This window comes from Crocodylus porosus, unplaced genomic scaffold, assembly GCF_001723895.1.
Source record: "Crocodylus porosus isolate Cpor-Errol unplaced genomic scaffold, CroPor_comp1, whole genome shotgun sequence".
Taxonomy (NCBI): Eukaryota; Metazoa; Chordata; order Crocodylia; family Crocodylidae; genus Crocodylus; species Crocodylus porosus.
The window spans coordinates 48,726,097-48,749,627 of NW_017728931.1; the positions used below are offsets into that span (position 1 = coordinate 48,726,097).

The 23,531-nt window shown below is 42.0% G+C and overlaps 1 protein-coding gene across 2 annotated transcripts in view; it reads right to left on the minus strand.

Annotated features, from left to right (window-relative positions):
• The window catches only part of LARGE1 (LARGE xylosyl- and glucuronyltransferase 1), a 297,653-nt gene that overhangs the window by 139,977 nt on the left and 134,145 nt on the right, over positions 1-23,531 (minus strand). For both annotated transcript variants that reach the window (XM_019544811.1, XM_019544812.1), the window contains exon 5: positions 17,791-17,962. In XM_019544811.1, the coding sequence (XP_019400356.1) occupies positions 17,791-17,962 (172 nt within the window). The remainder of the gene's footprint in view (positions 1-17,790; positions 17,963-23,531) is intronic.

The following is a 23,531-nucleotide window of genomic DNA, read 5'->3' on the forward strand; positions in this document are numbered from 1 at the left end:
TGCAGGCAACTGGCGCTGGCCGCTCCCAGGGCTGCTGCAGCAGGGGCTGGGGTGAGTGTCACTGTGTTTCCTCTGCTTTCCTCCCTTGTGCAGTCCTGGGAGTGGCACCCCCCTCCCTGCCCCTTCCCTATCCCTACTGGTTACATTATAAAAGGTGTTTGCTTTATGCAAATTCAATTTATGCGTCGTTCTCCAAGAACACATATACTGCATAAGTCGAGGAAAACCTGTATGTGGCTGGAAAAAAGTAGAAGCTATTAGTATTTGTGCCTGCCTGGCCACTAAGAAATGAAGATCTCTTGTAACTAAGGAGAGAAGGTAACTAACTGTATGTAACAAAATGTAAAGTTTTTAAAGAAAACAAGAATAGGCTGTGATGGGCTTTTCTGAATTAGAGATAGGAGGACTGCTCAGAGAATGGATTTCTATTGAATGCAGCCTGTTAATAAGGTTAATGAGGACAGAAATCACATTGCACAGTGGTCAATCTTCAATAATTTAAGGGCAATAAACTAATTTCAAGGCAGTATAAAAAAACTCCCTCTGAAGTTTGGCTGAGACTTCTTCATGGGGTATAAGAGGCCAAATCTTGTGAATTTAGCATATCACCAGGTACAGAGAAAAACGCAAAGTGCTAATGACATGCACAGCTATAATAACTGTCACCTTAATTTTCGACTGGCTCCTCTGAAACATCCTACAAAGCTAGAAAGGGAAGAGAAGCAGAAGAATTACTACCACAGGGCTGTGACGAAATGAAATAGGTACTTGATCCATTTGGAAAAATTCAAGGTTATGGGTGAGACTTCTGTTCTAATACTATAAGGAAACAGACATAAGAGAAGAATAGGATCATGTGGAGAAGTCTACATCTTTGATAAGATTAGAAAGAGACATTCAGAAATAAGAGGACATACTCTTTACTGCTACTGATCAGAACAAAAAGTCAGAGTAAGCTCTTTTGTGCCATGTATTCAGTGATTTGTCTTTCCTCTCTCTGCAAGATGCATAAACCTTGTTTAAGTATCTGCCCTGTTACTGAGGCTTTTCCTGCAACCTCTCATATAAAAACAACTCATTCCATTTTTCTGAATATAAAGTGACACTGCTGTTTAAATTCATAGGCTCAGACCATGCAAGCACTCTGTTGCTTATAATATTTTCTAACCATCAGAAAAACATTTTTTGTCCATTATCTTAACCCATCCTGCCGTCTTTTACCCTTAACATTGGTTACTGCTTACTCTAGGAATAAAAATGAAGCAGACCCCCAAATGGCCCATTTCCTCTACTTCCTTACAACTTTGCCTCACTCAAATCAATGCTGCCAGGAGTTATGTGACAGTACAATCTTCTGCATCCCAAAAGAGCCACACAAACTTCACATAGAGAAATGTTAGCAGCATAGGTTTTAAACATGCACATTCACCACCAGCAGAGAGCAGACATCAGAATTTTCAGGCAAAAACACTCCCTTGGAGGAAGACATGGGGCAGTATTTGCCTCCACAGCATTAACAGTTCTTTGATACGTGTATGGTGAAGTTAAAAAAAAAAAGTGAATGCCATGAGGCCAGAGTTAAAAAACAGGGAAATGTGGCATCCTGAGCTTCAATGAGAACTACAAAACAGTTACTCAATCTTATCATTCACTTACAACTCAGACCCTGTGAGAATCACTACCGTGACAAAGTCCAACCCCTACCCCCTGACGTGTATAAGCAGATACTCCTAACACAGAGCTGGATTCCAAAAAACTCATGTAGCCCAACACTGCTCCTCAGGATCCTAGAGCTCTTCTAGCCTCATTCAAAGCTTCTGCAAAGCTCCTAAACTCCAGCAGAGAAAGTTTGTGGATTCTGCAGCTTTTCTAGTTTCATAGCCAGCTTTTCTGATCCGTTTGCTCCCTACTTGGGAGCCTCCACAGATTCCATACTGATTCTTGATACTAATCCCAGACGCACCTTCCTTGCCCAAAATAAGGATCAGTAAAATATCTCCACGTTTAACCAGCGATACTTGATCTGTTCCCCCTCAAAATGCCCAACAGCCAAAAACTGAGTTAGCTGCTGCTTCTCAGAGCAAGGATCTATGGAAACTAAATGAGGGAGCAAAAACCAGAGGCAAAGATCTCCCAAAGAAAAAGCTCTGCCATTGGGCTGTGACAGTCCAAGTGCAAAGCACTGCTGTTGAGAGTATCACACAGAGAAAGTAAGAGTACCTGAGGTAGCCTGATCTCAAATTATTTTGGGCTTCACAGGTCAAAACTAGCACCCTGAAGCGAGTAGGCAGCCAGTACAAATTAGACAACACAGGTGTAATGTTCTCCCTGTATGAAGTGGTGCTTGCCTGCCCCATTTTGCGGCTTGATCTCCAATTTCTGAATACTCTCAAGAAGTGGTGACATGTAGAGCATGTGAAAGCAGTCTCGTTCTTTTGATAACTGCAACTATCGTGACAAGTCACTCAGAGATGCTCCAAACTTGAACTCCTATTTTGTTATTTTTTTTACCTGGGGAGTTACCCAAGCAATCTAAATGGTTAAAATTGCACTTAGGCTTGGTATGCTCCACCTCAAGATAACCAATAGGAGACAATCACAGGCCCCTTATTAAAGGCACCCATGGCAAAATTTACTTGGAGTGAACTATACTTTTTAATTTATTTGTTAAATAATTCTGTAATTGTATGCTGAATCCTGTGGGGTTCACTATATTTGCACAAAAAGCCTTAAGTAAAATAATGCACTTTGCTATTATCACTACTATGAGATATGATATGTTGGAAGAGGAAGACTGACAAATAAAAACTTTCACCCAGGACAGCATGTTTCTATGGTAATAAGGGACTGCTTTATGTTGTTATGGAAACTAAACCTTTACAAGCAATAACATAAAACCAAAGCGTAAAATCAAAGGAACTAGATATCACCTTAGTACAAGACACTGTGAGTTTCCCTTCTTCCCACTTCAAGTGCATAACTGATAATGATAATACAGTGAGCAAAGCTCTTTAGGAAGAAAAGAAAACCTGTCACATTTTTCCTACACAGTATCAGATTTGCAACAATTTTTTACAGCCCCCTTTTGGAAACTCAGAGTAGGAATCGTAGCCTACATCTGGTGCACCTCGGTAGTAAAAATAATAAGATGTGATAACAATAATAGCAATTCTGATAGACTAATGCCAGAAGGAGTATATGGGTGACAGACCCTCATGCTACCTGTTTGCTAGAGCAAGAGATGGGATGGTAATGCTCAAATAAACTAAAATAGATACCATGTTAGTCCTTGACTGATAAAGTATGTTCCACTGTTCACATGGTAAGATTTTCTTTCAATTCAACAATTCTGCTAGGGAGAGGTAATACATTTGTAAAAATACATATTGACTTCAATTGGAGTGTGTCAATTTACACTAATTCTCCACCCCAAGATAAATAAACCCCACTAACTTTACAGCTGTGTCCTTTCTTTCTATTTCTTTTCCTGATTCCTTCCTTTCTTGCTGTTTTTCATACACTCTCAGGGCTTTGTTACACTGTGAGCCGCACAAATGTTGAAGGGTGCTAGTGCTCCCTCAAGTAAAGAGCGGCCAGTAGGGGCCTGGAGCAATCCCCCACCTTTCCTCCCATTCTGGGCTTCCCTCCTGCCCCCTGGGGCTCCCTTGGTTCACCCCCATTCCCAGGGATCCCCCCCCATTGCCCTGCTTACTTGTGGCTGTCCATATTGTCTGTCTCAGGGGAGCAGACAGGAAAGGGTTAATCTTCTTGCCCAGTCCTACTCCCAGCCTGCTGCTCTTCGCCAAACTTGAGACCAGCCCAGAGGTGCTGGTGTAGGCTGGCGGATTAACCCTTCCCTGCCTGGTCCCCTGGAACAGACAGCGCAGGCAGCCACAGGTAAGTAGGAGGGGGCAAGGGTGCAGTGAGTGGGGATCTGGGATGCTCTCGGGACACGGGTGGGGCAGGCAGTGAGCCTGATCTCAACCAGCAGGGGACGGAGGCCAGATGAGGCTTTTACACTAAGGTATAGCCTCAAGTGGCTACACCTTAGTGTGGCAAGGTTCTTTGCGTAGATGTGATATCTTTTATTAGACCAACTGAGTAGCTGGAAAGAAGATCTTGGCAAGCTTTTGGGTGCAGTCACCCTTCTTCAGGCATAGGGAGTCTCTGCTGTTCTGAGACTCCAAGAAATGAAAGAAGCTAAAAATGTGGCAGGATGTCAGTGAAAATGTAAATAGGTAGAATTAGAAAGACACAAGGTAAGGCAGAGAGGTGAAGCAGAGGGAGGAGGAGGAGGGAGAAGAGAGCAGGGAAAAAAAGGCTGAAGGGAAGCAGTGCAGTGACAGAGTACAAGGCAGAAGTGATAAATACAAGGTAGCCTCTTTTCTACCTTGTACTCTATTATCACTGCACTGTTTCCCTTCAGCCTTTTTTTCCCCTGCTCTCTCCCCGCTCTGCTTCACCTCTCTGCCTCGCCTTTTGTGTTTCAAATTCTACCTATTTTCACTGACATCCTGCCACACTTTTAACTTCTTTCATTTTTTGGAGTCTCAGAACAGCAGAGACTCCCCCTGCCTGAAGAAGGGTGACTGCACCCAAAAGCTTGCCAATAACTTTTTTCCAACTACTCAGTCTAATAAAAGATATTACATCTACTCAAAGAACCTTGCCTGCCTATGTCCTTAGACCAACACGGCTACAACCAAAAACGCTACACCTTAGTGTAACACAAGCTAGGTAACATGAATCAGGAATAATCCTGCCCTGGAGTGGTACAATTTTAAGCTGCCTAATGAGTACTTAAAAGTAGTTTCAGGTGTTAATGTGTGGAAAATCCAGGTGTTAAGCTGCTCAAAATTACCATGTAACAAGGCCCTCATTGTTCACATACCCATCTTCTCTCTTTTCATCTGTTGCTCTCACTTTTTTATAATTGCTGTTACATTTGAATGAATTAGATGATCATGAAAACAAAATGGACGTCAGCGTGCAAGCATTCTCTTATAGTTCTGTCAAAACCTGAACTGGTTCCAGCACTAGGTTTCTAGGCCTTTCTGCTAATACACTTTAACCTTGGTTTTCATTTCTTAAGAGCAGAGATGTCCCACTGTACTCAAATGTGCAACCGTTCTGTGATCTGGCTGACATCAAACTCCTTTTACCTGTCGCCTATGCCAGATATGTTGTGGTGCATGGTTAGTCTAATCAATGACTTGTCCCTCTAGTCACCACCCCTCGTCTTTTGATAGTTATCTTGTTAAGAAAGACTTACGCTTCTATTGTGAATATTTCTGTACATTCTACAGTTAATTAATGGAGATAGTCTGCTGGTGTGAGTTGATAGCACTCCATTAACTTCAGTGATTTACTGTCAGTTTACACCAAAATTGTCCCAAGGTTTTCAGATGCTGGTACCACTAGCATTCAGTTCCTTGTCTGACTTGTAGGGGAAAGCATCTGAACCTCCCTGGTACTGTTATATCTAGTTCCTAAGAGGTACTTGATTATGCAAGTACTAAATTAAATATATAGTAACCACTATGCATTAATGAATGTGTAGACATGCCCAGTATGTAATATAAAGTACGGTGTCCTGCATTGTCTTACCCCCTAGTGTTGGGTGTTCTCTTCGCTATATCTCTACCTTTCTAGTTCAACTGACAAAGTCCTCTAGGCATAACAGAGCAGTACTCTCTTTCCAAGTTCTCTTAATTTTGGATGATGACATGCAAGTGGAACATTTTCAGGGTCTTCTAACTTGTGCCAGCATAAAATAGCTCTCAAAAAGCCACTCTCCTGATCCCTTCCACAATCTCCTGTCTCCAGAATACCCTCCTACATCACACAGACTGGAAATACCTGACATAGGGGCAGCCCTACATTAAAACAGGGGAATCATGAGGTGCTGGCTAAAGCATCTGTGGCCAAGCAACATAAACAGAACTTAACATAAACTGAGGGCCATGCCCTTGGTATATAGAATACACTACTTTATACTCGCTTCAACTTCCTAACATTAAACTTTCACCACCATTTATAGCATTCATGACTTAGGTCCCTCTTGTCCAAAGCTGGCCTCTATTTCTCACATCACAAAACTATTATACAATTGAGTACGCTTGGCAATCCTGATTTACAGTACCTGCAGAGAGAGGACAAGGAACATTGTTTCTTATTCTTGACTTGCACCAATAAAGCTGTGGAGCCAGCCTGGAGATACTGGAGGGGTCAGCAATGAAGATCAATGATGGAACCATGCAAGGAAACTTACAACATTCCTGGCTTACAATTATTCCATCATATTTATGAGCATTTAATACGTTTAAATAAAGACTTATAAATGTTTATGACACATATGAGTCACTAAGCTTTTGTTGTCTTTGTTGTGGTTGAATAACTGCCTGTTCAGTGTATATTTGAAATGGCATGGGCTAAAATCCCTTCTCCTATAGTGGTGCCTCAGAGCACAGAAAAGATTTAACTCAAAGACAGAGCTGGAGGGAAGAAAAGTCCCTCTATTGCAAGCTGGAGATTACTATAAAGGGCATAAAGTAGAACAAGCTTGAGCCTTAGGTAAGGCACAGACTCTTGGGGAAGGAGAGGATTGGCCACTGCACATGAATATCCTTTTATTGTTGGTTAAGAATTGGAACAATGGGTTTAAAGGTCTTTGGTTCTGCAGAATACGAGGACAGGACGGAAAGAAATCTGAGCGGTTTCTATTATTTCAATAGAACTACACTGATTATGGATTTTATTTAAATGATAGTTTGTTCATTTTTACTAGATGCTACACACAGGATGAATTTATATACAGCATTATGTCAACGATGTAATCAATTGGCTTAATTTTGTAAGCTTTGTAAGCACTTCTCCCCCAATTCTCAGGCACTATGGACATCAGTATTACGTTGTTATCCTGCAGATGGGACAATTGCACCACTGACCTGTTGGCCATACATGCCACTTCTCACTCCAGTCTACAAGGCAGATATCTCTTATGCTGTTCTGTAGTCTATGCAAATTCTTCCACTGCCAAGAATAGTATCGTACATATGATTTGCAGTAGGATATCCAAAAGGTAAAACCTCAGATGAGAGCTTTGTAACTGGAAAAAGGTCCTTAGGTCTTCAAAGGGATAGATTCTTACTCCTGCAAAAGGTGGGCTAACAGAATGTGCTCATCTCAGAGCTAAAGAAAATAGAATATCAAGTTCAAGTTATTACAATGCATGTCACAGAGAATAGAGAAAGCAAATGTGCTTGATAGATTGCACGTGATTAGAACAAGAGCCGTAGGCATAGAAATCTATCTATTAAATATCATTCTTCTTTTAGTCCCAGTAATAAAACTATCAAACTTTACCGTAAACGTCATTTGTTACACGAATGACCCATGCGTCTCTTCCTGTGAGGTTTTTCACATATGTCAAGCCAAATCATCATGAAACACTAGCAGCTAAATGTGCCTGGTCAGATGGATAGGTAGCTGTCCTTCACACATTCATGTTCTGCTTATTGGCAGTCACAGAATATAGAAGCTACCAACACTGGTATTAGTACAGAGACTTAAAATGCATGTTCCCTAAGGGAAGACAATATGGATTTATATATATATAAACAAGTTGTGAGTTTGTGGAATACTAAATGTGTCAGAGAGAAGCATGTCTATTACTGCACGAGTGGGCGTATTATATCAAGGAGGAAGAGATCAACCCAAATTTTCTGTCAGTGCATAGTGACCCCTGACTGATTTTCTTTTTTGTTTATTGCAAGTTTTTTCCCGCTAAGGCAATCTGTTCCTTCCTTCTGTTTTGGTACATCTCTCATTTCTTCAGAGAGCTCCATGAATAAGATCCCCAGGGTTTTTATCCTTCCCCTGAGCTCGGGAGGCATATTCACAGTGGACTTATTTCCTCTCCCTATGTCTGCCTTCTGGAGCCGATGATCCGGTCTCCTGAAAAATCTCAGGCCAAACTGGCCCTGGGGATTTGGGCCTTGAATTCTGGTCCAGTGTGTGCACCAAGCATACTGGACCATACTGGATTTCTTTGAGCAGAGAGAGATGTAGTTAGCTGGGTTAGTTTGAACCCAGGCAGAAAGCAGGGTGGAATGGCACCTTACAGACTACAAATTAGCATCATGAAAAACAGAGCAGAAAAAGCACCCCATTGATGCTGAAAAGACAGAAATAATTCTTGTGACCTCAGCATTGCTAAGCAGTAGTATTACTAAGGGGGAAGGCAGGGGCAACAACCTCAGAAACAGACTTGGGGTGGGGGTTAGGGCACAAAAGAAAGCAGCTGCTGAGAGCAGCCATGTGTTCACGATCACTGAAGTACCTTGTAGACACTACTTCTGTATTGCCCTGAGCACCTAGCTGTGTCATTACACTGCTGTTGCGAAATCTCATGACACTTGGTGTTTTTTCTAAAAGACCTAGCTCTAGAAGCAAAAGATAACAAGGGAATCTCAGTTTTCACTTTTAACACAGGAAATTTCTAGCCCCTGTGCTTGTGAAGAAAAGCTTGAAAATGTGACCAAACAGCACCCTAGAGGCTCTGAAACCAAAGAAAAAAAACTTTAAAAATAAATTCTCAGAATTTCCCCTAGGAGATGCACCAAATTTCTGTTGAGTGTTGGGCCTCCGGCCTCTAGGGTTTTTTCCCCTGAGGGTAGAAACAGAAACAGAACATGTGCAGGTCTTTTCAAAATGTTCACCATTTTTTGTGATGCAGCACATAACGCCAAATTCTATCCAGGCAAGAATGACTAAGGAAGAGCAAACTTGGCAACTTAGCAAAAACAAGAGGGCAAGTATAAATGAAAAGGCTTCTATCTGTATACATATTATCCAGCCAACTTGGCTGACCACTGTGAGGATGATTAAGTATTTTTCATAGCCCCATGGACTAAAGTTAGTCTTATCTCCTTGTTTTACCCCCAAATCAAAATTGTTATTATTTACTTCCAATCACGTTTTTAGATTTTTCTATTTTTCCTCCAAATGACCTCACACTATGCTGCCCTTTTACCAGTGTATGTTGGCATCTCTTGTCAACGCAAACACTTCTGTTCAGTACAAGCTAGTTATACAGCAGCACAGTAAGAATCAGAAATACCAACTACCCCCATATTTCTTACCAGCTACAGCTAACAAATGGGATTCTTTATCACTGCAGCTTCAAAGCCTCTGCAGTGGAAAAGGGAGGAAGCATATGATGCAATAATCAGGAATAGGAAATCTTAAACAGACATAATCTCCACAGGGACTTCTTCAAAGAGAAAATCTATTTCATTTGTGGAACAACTCTATGATGAGCTACGTACTGTAGCCTAACCATTAAACACTTATAGAAGTCTTGCAGAAACTAACAGATGTTCTTTTTATGAGTGACGACAAGTGCCATTCGGCCTTTTTAGATACCTATAAAAATTCAGATAATTTTAAGCTATTTTAATAGCTGCCTGACAATTTTATTAATGCACTCAGTCACTCTATGGCCCTGTTCCTTCATAAAATGACTGACTGATACTGCGGATTTGCACATACGCCGAGGTGCAAGTAACGATACCTTGTGATTAGTAAAAAAAATGAAAACCTGTATGGACCAGAAAAAACAGAATGATGCCTGCAGGATTTCACATGAGCAATATCTCAGCTTGCAGAGGCCTGGTCTCAAAACAGGAGGGGAAAACCTGTAATAATTTATGGTGTATAAACTGGCAGAGTGGACTCTAGTGGTTTTTTTGAGAAAGAAACCCCTGGTTCCAATCCTGGCTGAGCTCATAGGTGTCAATATATTTTCATTTTTAGCTCCAAGTGAATCACTGACTTCATGTCACAGGAGCACGGAGGTGTCCTGTGCCAGGTAGTGTAACTTGGGGTGGGGGTGTGTCACAGGAGCACCAAGGTGTCCTGTGCCATGCAAGTAAAAGGAACCGAGCTGCCAATCAACAGGGCAGTGCAGCTGGGGGTTGCTATGGCAACCAGCCAGTCAGGTGGCCAGAAGGGGGCAGGGCCGGGCCTTTATAAACAGCCCAGGCTGGAGCCTGACTAGCAGTTCCTTTCTGGCAGCCGCAGGAGCTCTGCGGCTGAGCTGAGCTGCCAGAGTTGGTGATTGCAGCCTTACCTTGCTGACCAGCCGCAATGATGCTAGGGAGGAGAGATCCCTGAAAGGAGGTATGGTGGAAGCCCTGCTGGGGGCTGGGAGTTTGCATTATGAGCGGGAAGGCTCCTTGTTGGTTTTTGTTACAGCCGTTTGGGCTTGGCTTGTGTTATAGTTACACCGGAGGACCGGGTGAGGCTGTAGGGGTGTGAGGAGGCCTCACGGGAGCTCCCCAGCAGTTTGGGGGTTCCCGGTGCCCAGCAGGGGCACAGTGCCAGTGGGGCACGACTGTTTGCGCTGGAGTGGCGCGGTGTACGGGGTTTGGATCCCAGCCCGTGAGGGCGGCAGTTTGCCCAGTGGGGCAAATGACCCAAGAAAGGGTCAAGGGGCCAGACATGGCTACGGCCACCTGTGCCCCAGGCGTGGGAGAAGCCCCAGGGCAGGCGAGGCGCGAGGAGTGTGGCCAGGGACCCCTGGAGGGGCGAGAGGCGCTAGAGGTGCGGCCAGGGACCCCTGGAGGGGCAAGAGGCACAAGGACCAGATATCGTCCACAAACAACTGTGAGGCTTGGGGCGTGCTAAAGGGGAGGTTTGGAGGCACACATAGCCCTTAAGGCAGGGGTGCCCAGCGGGACCCCATATGGAGTAGGGGTAGGAACACATGCACCGTCTACTCGGGGATAAAGGCAGCCTCCCATACAAACCTATTTAATATCAAAGTCGTGGCGGGCGAGAATCTGAGGGTGCTGAGTCCACCGTGAGTGACGGCTGGGGGCACTAGGGAGTTCACGGCCGCTCCTAGGCCCCACTCCCTCACACTTCATCACAAGTCATCAATATGCATATCCCTGGAGCTTTTGTAAAACAAAGGACTAGGATCAGCTCAGGTCACCAAAGGCCTTGTCACATGTTACACTTAAGAGGTGTTTTTAGACTGCAGTAAGCATTATTATGAGTTAGAACGTTTTCAGAGCTGTCACACAGTAATACTTACTATGGTCCAAATAAAACGTGCTAAACACTAGAGCCATTAAAGACTCCAGTATGCTGTGCGGGATGGGACCAACAAACAAGTGTCACTTGTCGGTCCCAGCCCTCGCACTGAAAAGGAGCCTGTCCTGATATGGTGAGGGGAGCTGGGACCAACGCACAGGTGGTTGTCCATCCCAGCACCCCCACCGCACTAGAGTCTCCTCCTTGTATTATCACTGTGGAATAGTCAGACGTTAGCTAAAGACATGTTGCGTATATAATGTGGAGATGCTTCTTGCCAGAAAAGTACTAACTTTGCTCAGCTGTGATGGTGTGTTTTACTGCTTGAATGCTCGCATGCTACTGTTTGAAGGGCAGTAAATATGGGCAGTAAATACATCTTAAGTATAATGTGTAACAATACCCTAAGATAAAGCTGCTCTGGCAGAGTCATGGTGAGGGAAATTTAAATAACACTTGCATACACTCATGCCTGACTCTAGCTGGCCTTGCAGTCCCACACTTTGTTGTGCACTAAATTGCCACAAAAATTTTTAAAAAAAGACTGCCAGCATTTGATAGATAAACTGAACAGAGAACATTTTCTGTAGGAAGCCACCTACACAGGAAATAATGGGGAGGTTCTTGGTTCACCAAAAGAAGCTGAAAAATGGCTTCTGCTCAGATTGTTACCTTAGGCATTCTGCAGAGCAATATGCCAAGGCACCAACATGTTGAGTGTTTATAAATTTAAAGCCTGGGATTGACTATGTGCCAATCCCTCTTCAGCTGTGGGCACTTGATTCTGCATCCAAATCGCTCCTGACCTTTTCTGGTATTTATGATGTCAGTACGGATTTTTATCACTGTTTGAGCGCTTGACACAAAGCAAACAGGTTCTATACCCTGTGTTTATCCATACAAGGTTGAAGTACTAGGATTTCAGTCCCTTTTCTCAATCTGTCCATTTTCCCCCTTGGTTAATAGGGGACAGGTATACACATCTTAATCCTAACACCTGTAATGTAGACACTGTAGGTGACCTACCATGCATACGGAATTACAAAAAAATATTTTACTAACCATTGACAACTGATCTGAACTGTTTCCACATAGTTACTGTAAAAGGCAAGTGGCCAGTTGGATTATGGGGCTGATAAATATTCATGGGACATCAAAGATCAATATATCCTCCAAGTCTGGCATGCCTTAAAGAAACCTACAACCCTTGGTATGCAAGCAACAGCATTCACCCTGGAGTGCTCTACATTGACCTCTGGAATTGTTCGGTTCTCACTAATGGTTCCGAATTGTTACTTATACATAGGCTGACCATAAGGAAATCCCAAACACTGCCTCTGCCCTTTCCTTCTCAAAAGTTAGCGGGGGCAGGGTGGCATGCTGGGTAGGCAGTGGAGCCTGCCTGCCCACCTGCAAGGCGCTCCACACTGCTGATTCCTGCCCAGACAGTGCTCTGCACCCCTGCATTTCCAGGACACCTATTATAATTCACAACAGCCTCTGAAATCTAGGACTGTCTCAGCTAAACCAGGACATATGGTCACCCTACATATACATGGCAATAGCCACGGAAAACCAAGCAACTGTAACGAGGGTCAGCTGCCGGGAGGCAATCAGGACTTCCTAAGTCTGTTACCATGTGGAAATGCTAAATCATCAGGGGCAGCAGCACAGATGTAAGCGTAGTTTGTGAAAGGCTTCTTAACCAGAATCTGTTAGTTTTGCCTGGCCTTGATAGTTGCTGGAGGAGAATGTTTCTGTCTGAGCAAAGCACTCTCAGCACATGCTGGGCTACAACCTAATGAGACCGAAAGTAAGCTGACTAGCTATGCCCGATAGAAACTTTAAGTCCAGGTGCCTCAGAGATAGCGGTAAGTACCTTTAACTCAGTGAATTCCCAAGAGGCACGGAGGTGGGAACAGAAAGAAAGTGAAGATAAAATAAAATAATGTAGAAGAAGAAAAAAACTGTCTACACTCTCCTAAAAAGAGAAAACATGGAAACCAATCAATATAATTAAATATGCAAGTGATAAGAAGCAGGAATAAGTAGGACTGTACAAACATCCACTGAAAACGAGCTAATAAAAAGAAGCCGCAAGTGGAGGTTTGGGAAGGCTGGGAAGTACAGATGGGATGGGAGGGATGCTTTCCTGGTTGAGAGGCAGGGAAGCAGAGCAGTTGGGGTGGAGTGGAGATCTTAATATTTGGAGTTATCATATGGGAGTCTGTTTTTTATTTTGTACCTTGTGGGTTTTATTGTGAGCAGTTGCCCTGAGCCAACTTTGGATAGCACAGAATATAAATCTAATAAATAATTGCAATAGGAACTATTAATATTTAGGCAGGCTAGAAATAGTTTTTAAAGGTGGTTTTAATATTCTTTGTCATTCACACCAACTGAGAAAGTCTAGTAGAAGAAGCTACTTCTGATGGACCAGTTTTGGGGCAAGTCTACATGAGACGCTTAATGCACACTAGACTAATTCTACTGCACATTAGTGTAGCTGGCAAAAACCATGCTAATGGGCAGCAGATTTTGTCCAATGCATATTAACTGTCACAGAAAAAGCGTTTATCTGTGATAATGTGCAGAAGTGCCAATTATGGAGCATTAATGAATGTGTAGATGCACCCTTTAAAAAAAAAAAAAACCTTGTTCACATGACAACAGTCAGAAGTGGTATCATGTTCAAGGCTCTAGAATGGAAATCAGGAGATCTGATTTCACTTCCCAGCTCAGACAGTGATTCCTTTGTATGATATTGTGAAAGTTATTTAGTCTGTTCCTCACCTTTCCCTCTATAAAGCAAGACTATTACCATTTCCTAAGTCTATTTAAACTTTAGGCTCTTTCTTAATATGTGTCTGTAAAGTTCCTTGCACAGTGAGGTCCTGATGGGCGCTTTTCAGTGAAATACAAATAATGAAGTCAGAGCCAAAATTGATCCACGTTGCCATTTAAACCAGGGATTTGTGAAATCCGTGCTTACTGGATAAACACTAAATCCAAAGCATGAAAGGTAAAATAAAACATCTTTCTATGCTACGACAACTGAGGATTTAAAAATAAAATAATTAGCTGAGGTGGACTTCTAAAAGTTCTAAGATTGATGGCAGAGAACACAGTTTAGGCAGGTTTTTTTCCTGGCAGAATTCACACATTTTTTGCAATAAAGGTGAGTTGGTTATACTAGCCCTACCTGTCTGAAACATTTTATTGCACTTTATCCAGGAATGTGTATGTGTTCTGCAGCCTGTTTTTCTGCCCCTAATCTAGCTACTTTCTCAAGTTTGGAACTGTCAAAGTCCAGTGTGTGATGAATGGAAAGCCTAACTTGTGTCAACTAAGCCAAAGAGAAAAGCCTATCACAGTGGCTGCAAACACCTGCCTTTAAAGTCAGTATTTGGCTTAAAACTATCCAGAGGAAATAAAATCTGCAGCATGCTTGTCTGTGTGAGTGTGTGCATGGGGGGGGGGGAAGAGACCAAGGTGGAAATGTCAAACTCCAAGCTGACAAGCTAGAACTGGCCCTCTTCATATAAATTTGCAGCCCCCAATGGCACATTCAGATTATACAGAGTGAAAACCTTCATTTCAAAGTATTAGTAAATATGTAGCCCTTATGGTTGCAGAGATAAACTTCTAAATGTCATATTTTCTTAAGAGACACTATTTCGGGCTAAGCAAGCTATGAATTCCTTTGGAAGCCTAATGTTGCCACTTCAAGGAAGAGCTTTTCAAACCAGTTAAACTGACATATGTGTATTAGTAATGTGTGCCCCCAAGTACACAGTGCTTTGACTCCTGCTTGGCAATGTCATGTACAGACAAGTAAGCAAGCAAAGGGCTACAACAAGAACAATTCTTGCATCACCACCACCCCATCCCAATCGAATGATGCAGAATGCAACACTAACTTTACCAACAAAAATATCAGTTTCTATAAAGCAGGGGCGGGCAATTATTTTGGGTGGAGGGCCACTTACTGAGTTTTGGCAAGCCACCAAGGGCTGCATGACAGGCAGCCAGGAGTGGATAAATATTAACTTCCTACATTTTTAGGGGCCCCATGGGCCGGATAGAATGGCCTGGCAGGCCACATTTTGCCCACCTCTGATATAAGGGCTATAACTTTGATTGCCGTACATTATCATTAGTAGGGGACCCGTCTGTAACAGCCAGAACCAGAGGGATTAATAAGCCATAAATATGTGCTTCTTGGAGACATTTGGTATTTTGCCTAAACAGGTAATATTAGTTAATATAAAGCTTATAAATTTGTAAACTGCAAACGTAACTTGTCTGTCATAAGTTTAACCAAAATGATAAATTAACTGTTTGTGGAACTGACTGGGCCCCATAAGCAAAGTTGTAGCTGTAAGATTAGGAGACCTAATGGTTTTTTGCTCAGGGTTCAGCCTTGATGATATAAACTGGATCCAACTGCCTGGCCTGGCACACCCAATACATTCCAGGAAAAAACATCCCAAGAAAGCATATTTAAATGAAACCTACAAGGGGTTGGGAAGTAGGCAGAGCAATGTCAATTTCAAACCTAAGAAGTGCTGCATCATAATTTGCTTATTGGATAAACCCGAGCCTGCATAGTAACCTGTTATGATAATTTTAACACCTTTCAATCCCACAGGGTAACAGCTAGAGGGTAACATTGTGAGTGGCTCCAATGCCAACAGATTAACATAAGACTAGGTATAAAAAGCGTGTGCATCAGGTGACCAGCAGGAAGGAGGGAACAGAACGGTCATTTCTGTTCTACGCCCGGACTCCTGGTGTGAGTGAGGATCGGATCCTGATCAAGGGACCTTCCCTGGTAACCCTCTGACAGCATCGATTGGGGACGCCTGACTTTGCTGGAATCACTTGACACATACCTGGCATTGAGGGACTATCGATAAGTTGCCAACCCATGTCTGTCTATCTGTTGTTTTGAACAGCCCCGTGGCTAATACCCTCACAGTGCCCAGCTGGCCTGCAACAGAATTGATCTATCTATCTGTTGTTATTATCTGTTGTAATTATTTACTATTAGCTCTTTAATACTGCAGTATCTGCTTATCGTATTTATCCTTCTGTTAACTGTTGTGCGTAAGCTATAATAAATTTGCCTTTATTTCACTCCCAACTTTACCTCCTCGATCTGAAACTCAACCTAACAGCCCAGTTGGCCTGTGATAAACTGATACACTCACAGCACCCAGCTGGCCTGTGGCACCCTTCCTGGGCCATGGGTATCTGAATACCCCTAACTTCACAGCCTTGGCTCAGAGGCACAAATTCAAAACAAAACAAAAAACTCTATTAATTTGGATTGTTCCACATAACAAATTTTACAGGCCTACACTAAAAGACAACGCTGAACTCAAACCTCTGTCGAGTAGGATGTCCTAGGAAATGGAAGTCAGTCCCCTCGGCCCCTGTACACCATTATGATCTATTGGGAAAACTAGTGTTTCTGGGAATCACAGACTTTAGGTCTTTCACTGTAGCTGGAAACTGGAAGAGGCGGTGCAGGACTGTCATATTTGTTATCCCCCAGCAGTCCACAGAAGGAAGGTATGTCCCTTCCTGCTTTACCTGCTGTGAAAATTCTTTGACTGCTCAAGCAAGATCAGACATGAACAGATTTATAATGGCCAATTCCAGGCAACAATTAGGCATCTGAACATTTCTAGTACAGGGAGTCAACAGTTCTAAAACTGCCCTCCAGGTTGAGTAGGATGTGGTGTCAGGCCCCCACAGAGGTGGTAGCTTCCTTTAACAGCAATATTATCACTTTTGTGTTAACTACTGTTGCAGGCAGCACAGCAGACTGCCCCAAAGCAGTCTTTTTAAAGTCACAGTGAGACCCCTAATGGGAAACCAGGGACAGGATTAAAGAGGTCTAAAATACTAGTTTCTAAAAACCTATAAAAGGACACTTCAAGAATGGAAGAAATTCATGACTACGTTAAAGAATCAAACATATCAGTGATCTGAGCATACTGGTTGACATCTCCCCTAGCATACTCACCCATCTGAAGACAGAGGGGGGGAAAAAAAAGAAAAAAAAACAACCAACCAACCAACCAACCAACCAAGAACATCTGAATATGTGAACAGCATGTGTATATATGTTTGTGAGAGGAGGGAAACTTGGTAACTTCCTTTAAGGGAGAAGAAATGAGAAAGTCCTGTGTTATTGAGTCCTGAAGTTTTTAACAGGAGTTGGGCGGCTAGATCCCTTTCATAGTTATTTTCTCAGAAGCATAAATATTTTACTTCCATTCCCAAGTTCACAGGTGGCAATTCCACCTCCTAGCCTAGCATCACTCCAACTATATTTCCCTCCTTTTCAGTGGTAACAACTAGAGGTTTAATTTTAAATGATCCATTTGCTTTTATGAATAAAACTGTAAATGAATAATACTGTAAAAATATTCCTCCAAATATAAATGTTTCCTCCCAAAGCAATAGGAAAAACATGACAAATTATGCCCACAGTTTATACAGGCAACTATTATCATCTCTCCAGTAACATGATAGAGAGGACCAGTAAGCAGAGTACATGTACACAAACACCAGAAATCTTAAGAGTGAAAGTATTTAAAAATAAATCCCACAGCACCCCTCCACTCTCCACCCCATGTTTAGTTAACAAAAGAAGCATTAAAAATGGCATCAGAATACCTTTGAACTTGTGAAAGACGGCCCATAGCTCAGCAATGTCAGTGGCAAAGGTTATGTCTGTGTCCAGGACAATGACTCGCTCAAGATTGGAAGGAAGAGTCTTTGTCAGAACCAGCTTCATCAGCCCATAAATCCCGGAGTAGTGTTTGTTGGGGATCCACGACACTTCCGACTAATGGGAAAAAGGGAAAGGGAAGAAAGGGAAAGGGAGAAAAGGAGGTGTGTGTGGGGGGGGGGAAACAGGCTTAATTAGAAATACATTGCAAACACTATCTGCAATGCCAGTTTTAAGCTAACACCAAAAGTATGCTAAAGTTTTTTAAAGCTTGAATAAAAAACTCCAAGTTCTTTGAAGCATCAGCTTCACAGAACGTACTGAGTATTAAATCAGCATTTCAAACCTTGGACAATCCTTTCCTGGGAGGGGTGGGTATTTGTGTCTTGGTAAAATTAAAATACATCATTAAGCCAAAATCCCAGGTGTATTTTACACGGCTTTCAAAACAAAATAATTCTGCTTGCCATTCCCAGAAACTACTGTCTCTGAGTAGATGGAACAAAGGCTTTCCTTTTCTTTTCTCTCCCAAATCCCCTTTTCAAAAGTGATAGAGGTAACTAAGAAGTTTCATTAAGATTCATTGACTTTTCGTGAGAGACAGCTTCCCAAATCCCTAAAGTTACTTTTGAAAATGAAACTTTTAGACAACTTTTGAAAATGTTATCTCAGGTTCACGTCAGATGTTTCTCCAGTCTGGTGTCTGATAGAAAATACAATAAAACTCGTAAATCGTTCCTAGGTTTTCACTCAGACAAAACTCCCATTAACTTCAATGAGACATATAATTGTGGGAGGCTTCATCACGAATGGATTTTTGGGATTTGGCCTAAAAAATTCAAATCCTCCTTTGGAGAAGTTAAAATGAGACAGATATACATAAAGCATATTTGTAACAGTGGGCAGAACTGTTCTTTCGTTTAGCAGCCTCATATCAATTCATTGGCATTTATGAGTTGTTCTCTGGTAAGTTATTTTTGCACAGAAAAACCTATTTCTCCAAATGCTGCCTCTTGTTCCCACAGCCCCCAAATTCTTTCTATACAAAATAGGTTCTGGAACTTGGCTTGAAATTTGGATGAGGAATGGCTAAGAATATAGCACCTTTCTTTTCTAATATAAAGCAATTGTTTGATTTATGCTATAACAAGGCCTCTGCTGATATAAGCTGACCTAGTCCATTTCCTTTAAAACACGACACATTTTTCTTCTGTATTCTTTAAGTTTCTGCACCAGGGAAAGACCTTTCCCTCAATGTTCATTTTTAATAAAAAAGATGGGAGATACCACAGCAAACTTTCCCCTTTAGATTTTAAGGGAGGCCAAATTGTATGAACTCAAAATGGACTGCAAATGTGAGAAATATGAACAGCATCAAAAGAAAAGTAAGTTTAAGGGACCTCAGCCTAGTTTCTGCATGCAGGCAACTTCAGATGTCCAGCCATTTCCACATATACTTTAAGAACATAAGAGAAGTCATATTAGGTCAAATCAGAAGTCCTTCTAAACCGGTATGATGTCTTTCACAGTGGTGGAGTGGATGCTAAAGGCAAGGGTTTTTATGGAGGGCCTATCCAGACTTAACTCCTGCTGCATTCCCCCTATAGCTTTCAACATTCAGAAAGTAGATTTTTAGCAGTGCCACTTGCACACCGAAAGTACAATGAACATGTATAATATCCATATGCTCTCACAGGTGGTATTTGGATATTGAAAAGGCAATGGTTGCATACTTAAGTGACACAGCAAAAAAAAGGTAGTGACCCTGGTATAAACTTGTGTAAAAGAAATTAAAAGACGACTTTTAGGGGGCAAGCCAGTACATATAAACAAATGCAAGCAATGTTTTAAAAATTAGCTGTTGTAGTTTACTTTTTTACCTAATGTTTTCTCTCTTGACCTCAGTTTATGGTGCATTACCTGAACTTAATAAACCAATCAAGTTTCTATCTTAATATAGTTAAGTTTGTAGATACATAAATGAGCCTTAACTACTCCTCAGAACTTTTATTTTAAATATTTATTTGCATGGCAGTTAGGTAGAACCTAGACATTAATTCGGGTTCAGATCCTAAACACTTAAAATATTTGTTGGTCCAGTAATTCAATTCCTTATGCATTGTGTAACTGGGAATGGACCGTTAACACTGTTTGCTAAAAGGTTATCTCCACCTTCAGCTCAATCTCTGTATTTCACCCTGGAGCTATCACTTGGAGCACTAATGGTAGGCTGGACATGAAAATCAGCTCTCTACTCACCATAACGATAAAGGGTTAATACAGTTTTAAAGACTCAGGCTTCTTTTAATGAATACAATAACATCTATCCCTATGTTATTAATTTTGGATGGCATGTCCCTAGTCTAATTAGTGAAAATGCAATATTGCATTAGAATACCTCCTAATATGCTTATGCAAATAAGCCTAATAACACAGTGGTTCAGAGGATTCATGGATATACAGAGACAAGCGGCAGAGGGAACAGGAGACCTCAAATACAAGAGTCACCTTCAAGGAGCAACTACTTTCTTTACATTTAGAATTCCATCCCATTTTTAACACTAGTACAGCGAGTCAATGAAGGGATAAGATCCTTGCTTGGTAATTCCTTCAGATACGGCATTCAAAAGTGAAAACCCTGTAATCCTGAAATTTGGTGGCCTTTGAAAGCATCAGTTTGAAAATGACATGAGTAATCCAGAGTTCAAATGGTCCATTAGAGCTGGCTCACATGTTAAGAGTCATCTGCATGACTAGATATCTCCAAGTCTAACATGACAATTAGTAATAAGCTTGTAAGTGCAATGTATCCAAAGCCCACCTTTCTCTGATACAGACAATTTTGTGACAAAAAGGACTTCAGATTAGTCCCCAGAATCATATATGTATGACTTCATCATTAATGAATAATTAAATTATTCCAAATGCATGCCAAAAAGACTTACTTTTACTACCGAACATTATTATGTATTCTCACTCACCCTTAATACATTTCATGTAGCCATACAAGAATAAAGCAAAACATTAATGGTGCAGACATTTTCAAAAGATAGAGAAAAGTCAGAATTAACGTGAACTAAACTTGTCTGAGAACAATTTCATGTCAAATTATGTAACTGACAAGCTGTCCACTGCATTAAGATAATATTGGGGGACAAAAGCAACACTTTTTATTTGTAATATGTTTCTGTAGACCTTGAGATGTGATCTTAACATTAGAAGATTGACCTATTTATAGCATGTCTAAGAATCGTTTGTTTTATTTGTAGTATCTGAGCTAGTTCCACCACAGCAAGTACCTCTGGAAGAAACAGCACACAAAGGCAATCAGATGGACAGTAAATGAAGTGACTCAAAACAAAACAGGGTGGTATAGTCTGTAATTTATACAGTTCTCAACTAAGTAGTTTCTAGGAAGAACAGGTTGGATTTTTTTACATAATTTCTGTAGCTACTAAGCTCCAGGTGTTAGTCATAATCACAATAATAAAGTCAGGAGAAATAAGATGTGCAGATTCTTTCACGTTTCCCTCAGATTTTTCCGTAGTCTTTCCTTATTTTAAGATTCCATTAACATGTACTATCCCTTTCAGCTACAGATACAGAAACCTCTTATATGTTATGCTGTATGTAAAGTACAAGTGATTATTGTGATGAATGCAGTGAAGGTCCTTTAACAATGGGAGCAACTCTGTGCTGGAATAATCTGGTGCCTTTGATTTACCTGTAGTTTTTCCTATCCAAGCTAAGACCATAATATCTGGAAAGTAAGTTGGCTAAAATGTGCTTGCTACCCACATCCTGTTTATTGCAGAGTAGAAATGCAGCACAGACAGCAATGGTGCCACGCTTTCAGAAAATAAGTCTCATGAAATATGCCAAGCCTAAGAGTAAACTATGCCCCTTCCGAAGGGTTCAGCTCATTGTTAACTCAGGACAGCTGCTGTTTCAGAATGACTCACTCACAATGTGCTCTCTCCTATGTGCAGGAGCATGCATTTGCAGTAGCACAAACGGTAGCAGCACAAATTTGTGCTGATACTCTGCACTTCAGTACACACCTCTGCCTGTGCAATTTGCAGCAGGACACATTGTCCCGTTGCTCCACGTGCTGGCTGGGGCACAGGATGCTTCAGTGTTGGGCTAGCCAGCAGGCAGCCCCCAAGCTGAGGCACCTTGTGTCCCAGCCAGCCAGGAGCAGCATATGGAGATGGGAGAGCAGGCAGCTCCATAGATGGCTGGGGTGCAGTGTGCCTCGAGAGGGAAGCTCCATGTACTATACTGCAGATGTTCTGCAGCAGCTAGCTCAGGGCTACCTGCTCCCCCTTCTTGAGGCACCCTGTGCCCCACGCAGTTGGGCAGCAGATGGCTGAAGCAAAGGGTGTGGCAGCATGGGGGCTCCATGGCATGCGGAGATGGGGGAGCAGGCAGCTTTGGGCCGCTTGCTTCCCTGTCTCTGTGTTATATACCACTTTGGCATGCTTTGCCCTGCTATTTTTTTTCAGGGTTTTCTCTCTTTTTTTTTTTTGCTACTCAGAAATCCCAGTAGCAAATTTTACCATGGTACTGCAAATTAGCAGTACCGCACACAGTTTAATGTGCAACATGTGCAGTTTGTAGCACTGCAAAGAGGTCTGAAGGATCACGAACCACATGTGCCTGCACTTCTGGATCCGGCCATGCAGCCTCATATTTTTTATTCTCATGCAGATGCTTGAACTTGGTTCCTATCCTTTTCCAGGGATCAGAAACCTTTTAGGAGAGCTGGGCCAAATTAACAGAGTTCAGTCTGAAGGCAGGCTTCTGACTTAGCTGTGCCTGCCATTTCTGGCCTACTGCCAAGTTGCTGCTGATGTTGCAATTTCACAGGCAAGAGAAAATTGCTCAGCAGGCCAGAAAGGTTGCCAACCCCTGTTCTAGAACAGCATGCACAAGACTTCTAGCAAACCAGGTATTAAACGGGGGTTAGACTCTGTGTTATCCAAGCTCAAAAAACTATAGCAATGTTTGGTGAAATTCTTATTTTCTCCCCCCAAATTACTGACAGGGGAGACTCTATTCAGATTTTTCTAGAAAAAGTCCCTCCTAATTTTGAAATGCTTGTTCTGCCATAAAAGCCAAGTTCCCTCACTGAAAGGCCTTCAGCAGCCCCTGTTCCCCCCATATTGTTCTGCTCTCAGCCAACTGAAACTACCACTAGCATGACAAAGAGAGGAATGGGGGCAATGACTAATGGGAGGAAACAAGGAAAATGAGGGGTTAACAGCTAAATGAGATGACTAGAGGGAGCAGAAACTGAGAACAGTGTCAGGAAACAAGTAGAGAACATTAAGGCTTTAGTATGAATGAGTCTAGATAGCTTGGATGAGGGCAAGTTGTGAATATGATGTTAGAAATAGAATATTGTTAAAAATGCGCAGCTTGCATCTTGCACCTGATAAGAAAGAAATACTGCCAAGGACTTTTTTCTTTCCCAGCCTTGCTACAGCCTTTCTTATGCTAATTGCAGTTTCTCCCCCTCACCTGCCTTAAGTCTTTCTCATGCGAATTGCAGGAGCCAAAATTCAATTATCTGTGTCCTTGAAAGGGTGGGGAGGGGAATAAACTTTTGGTGACCTGTTGTAGTTTCTGAGCATGCTTAATTAGCTGATGCATATTTACTTCTCCGCCCTGCATACTTAAGTAG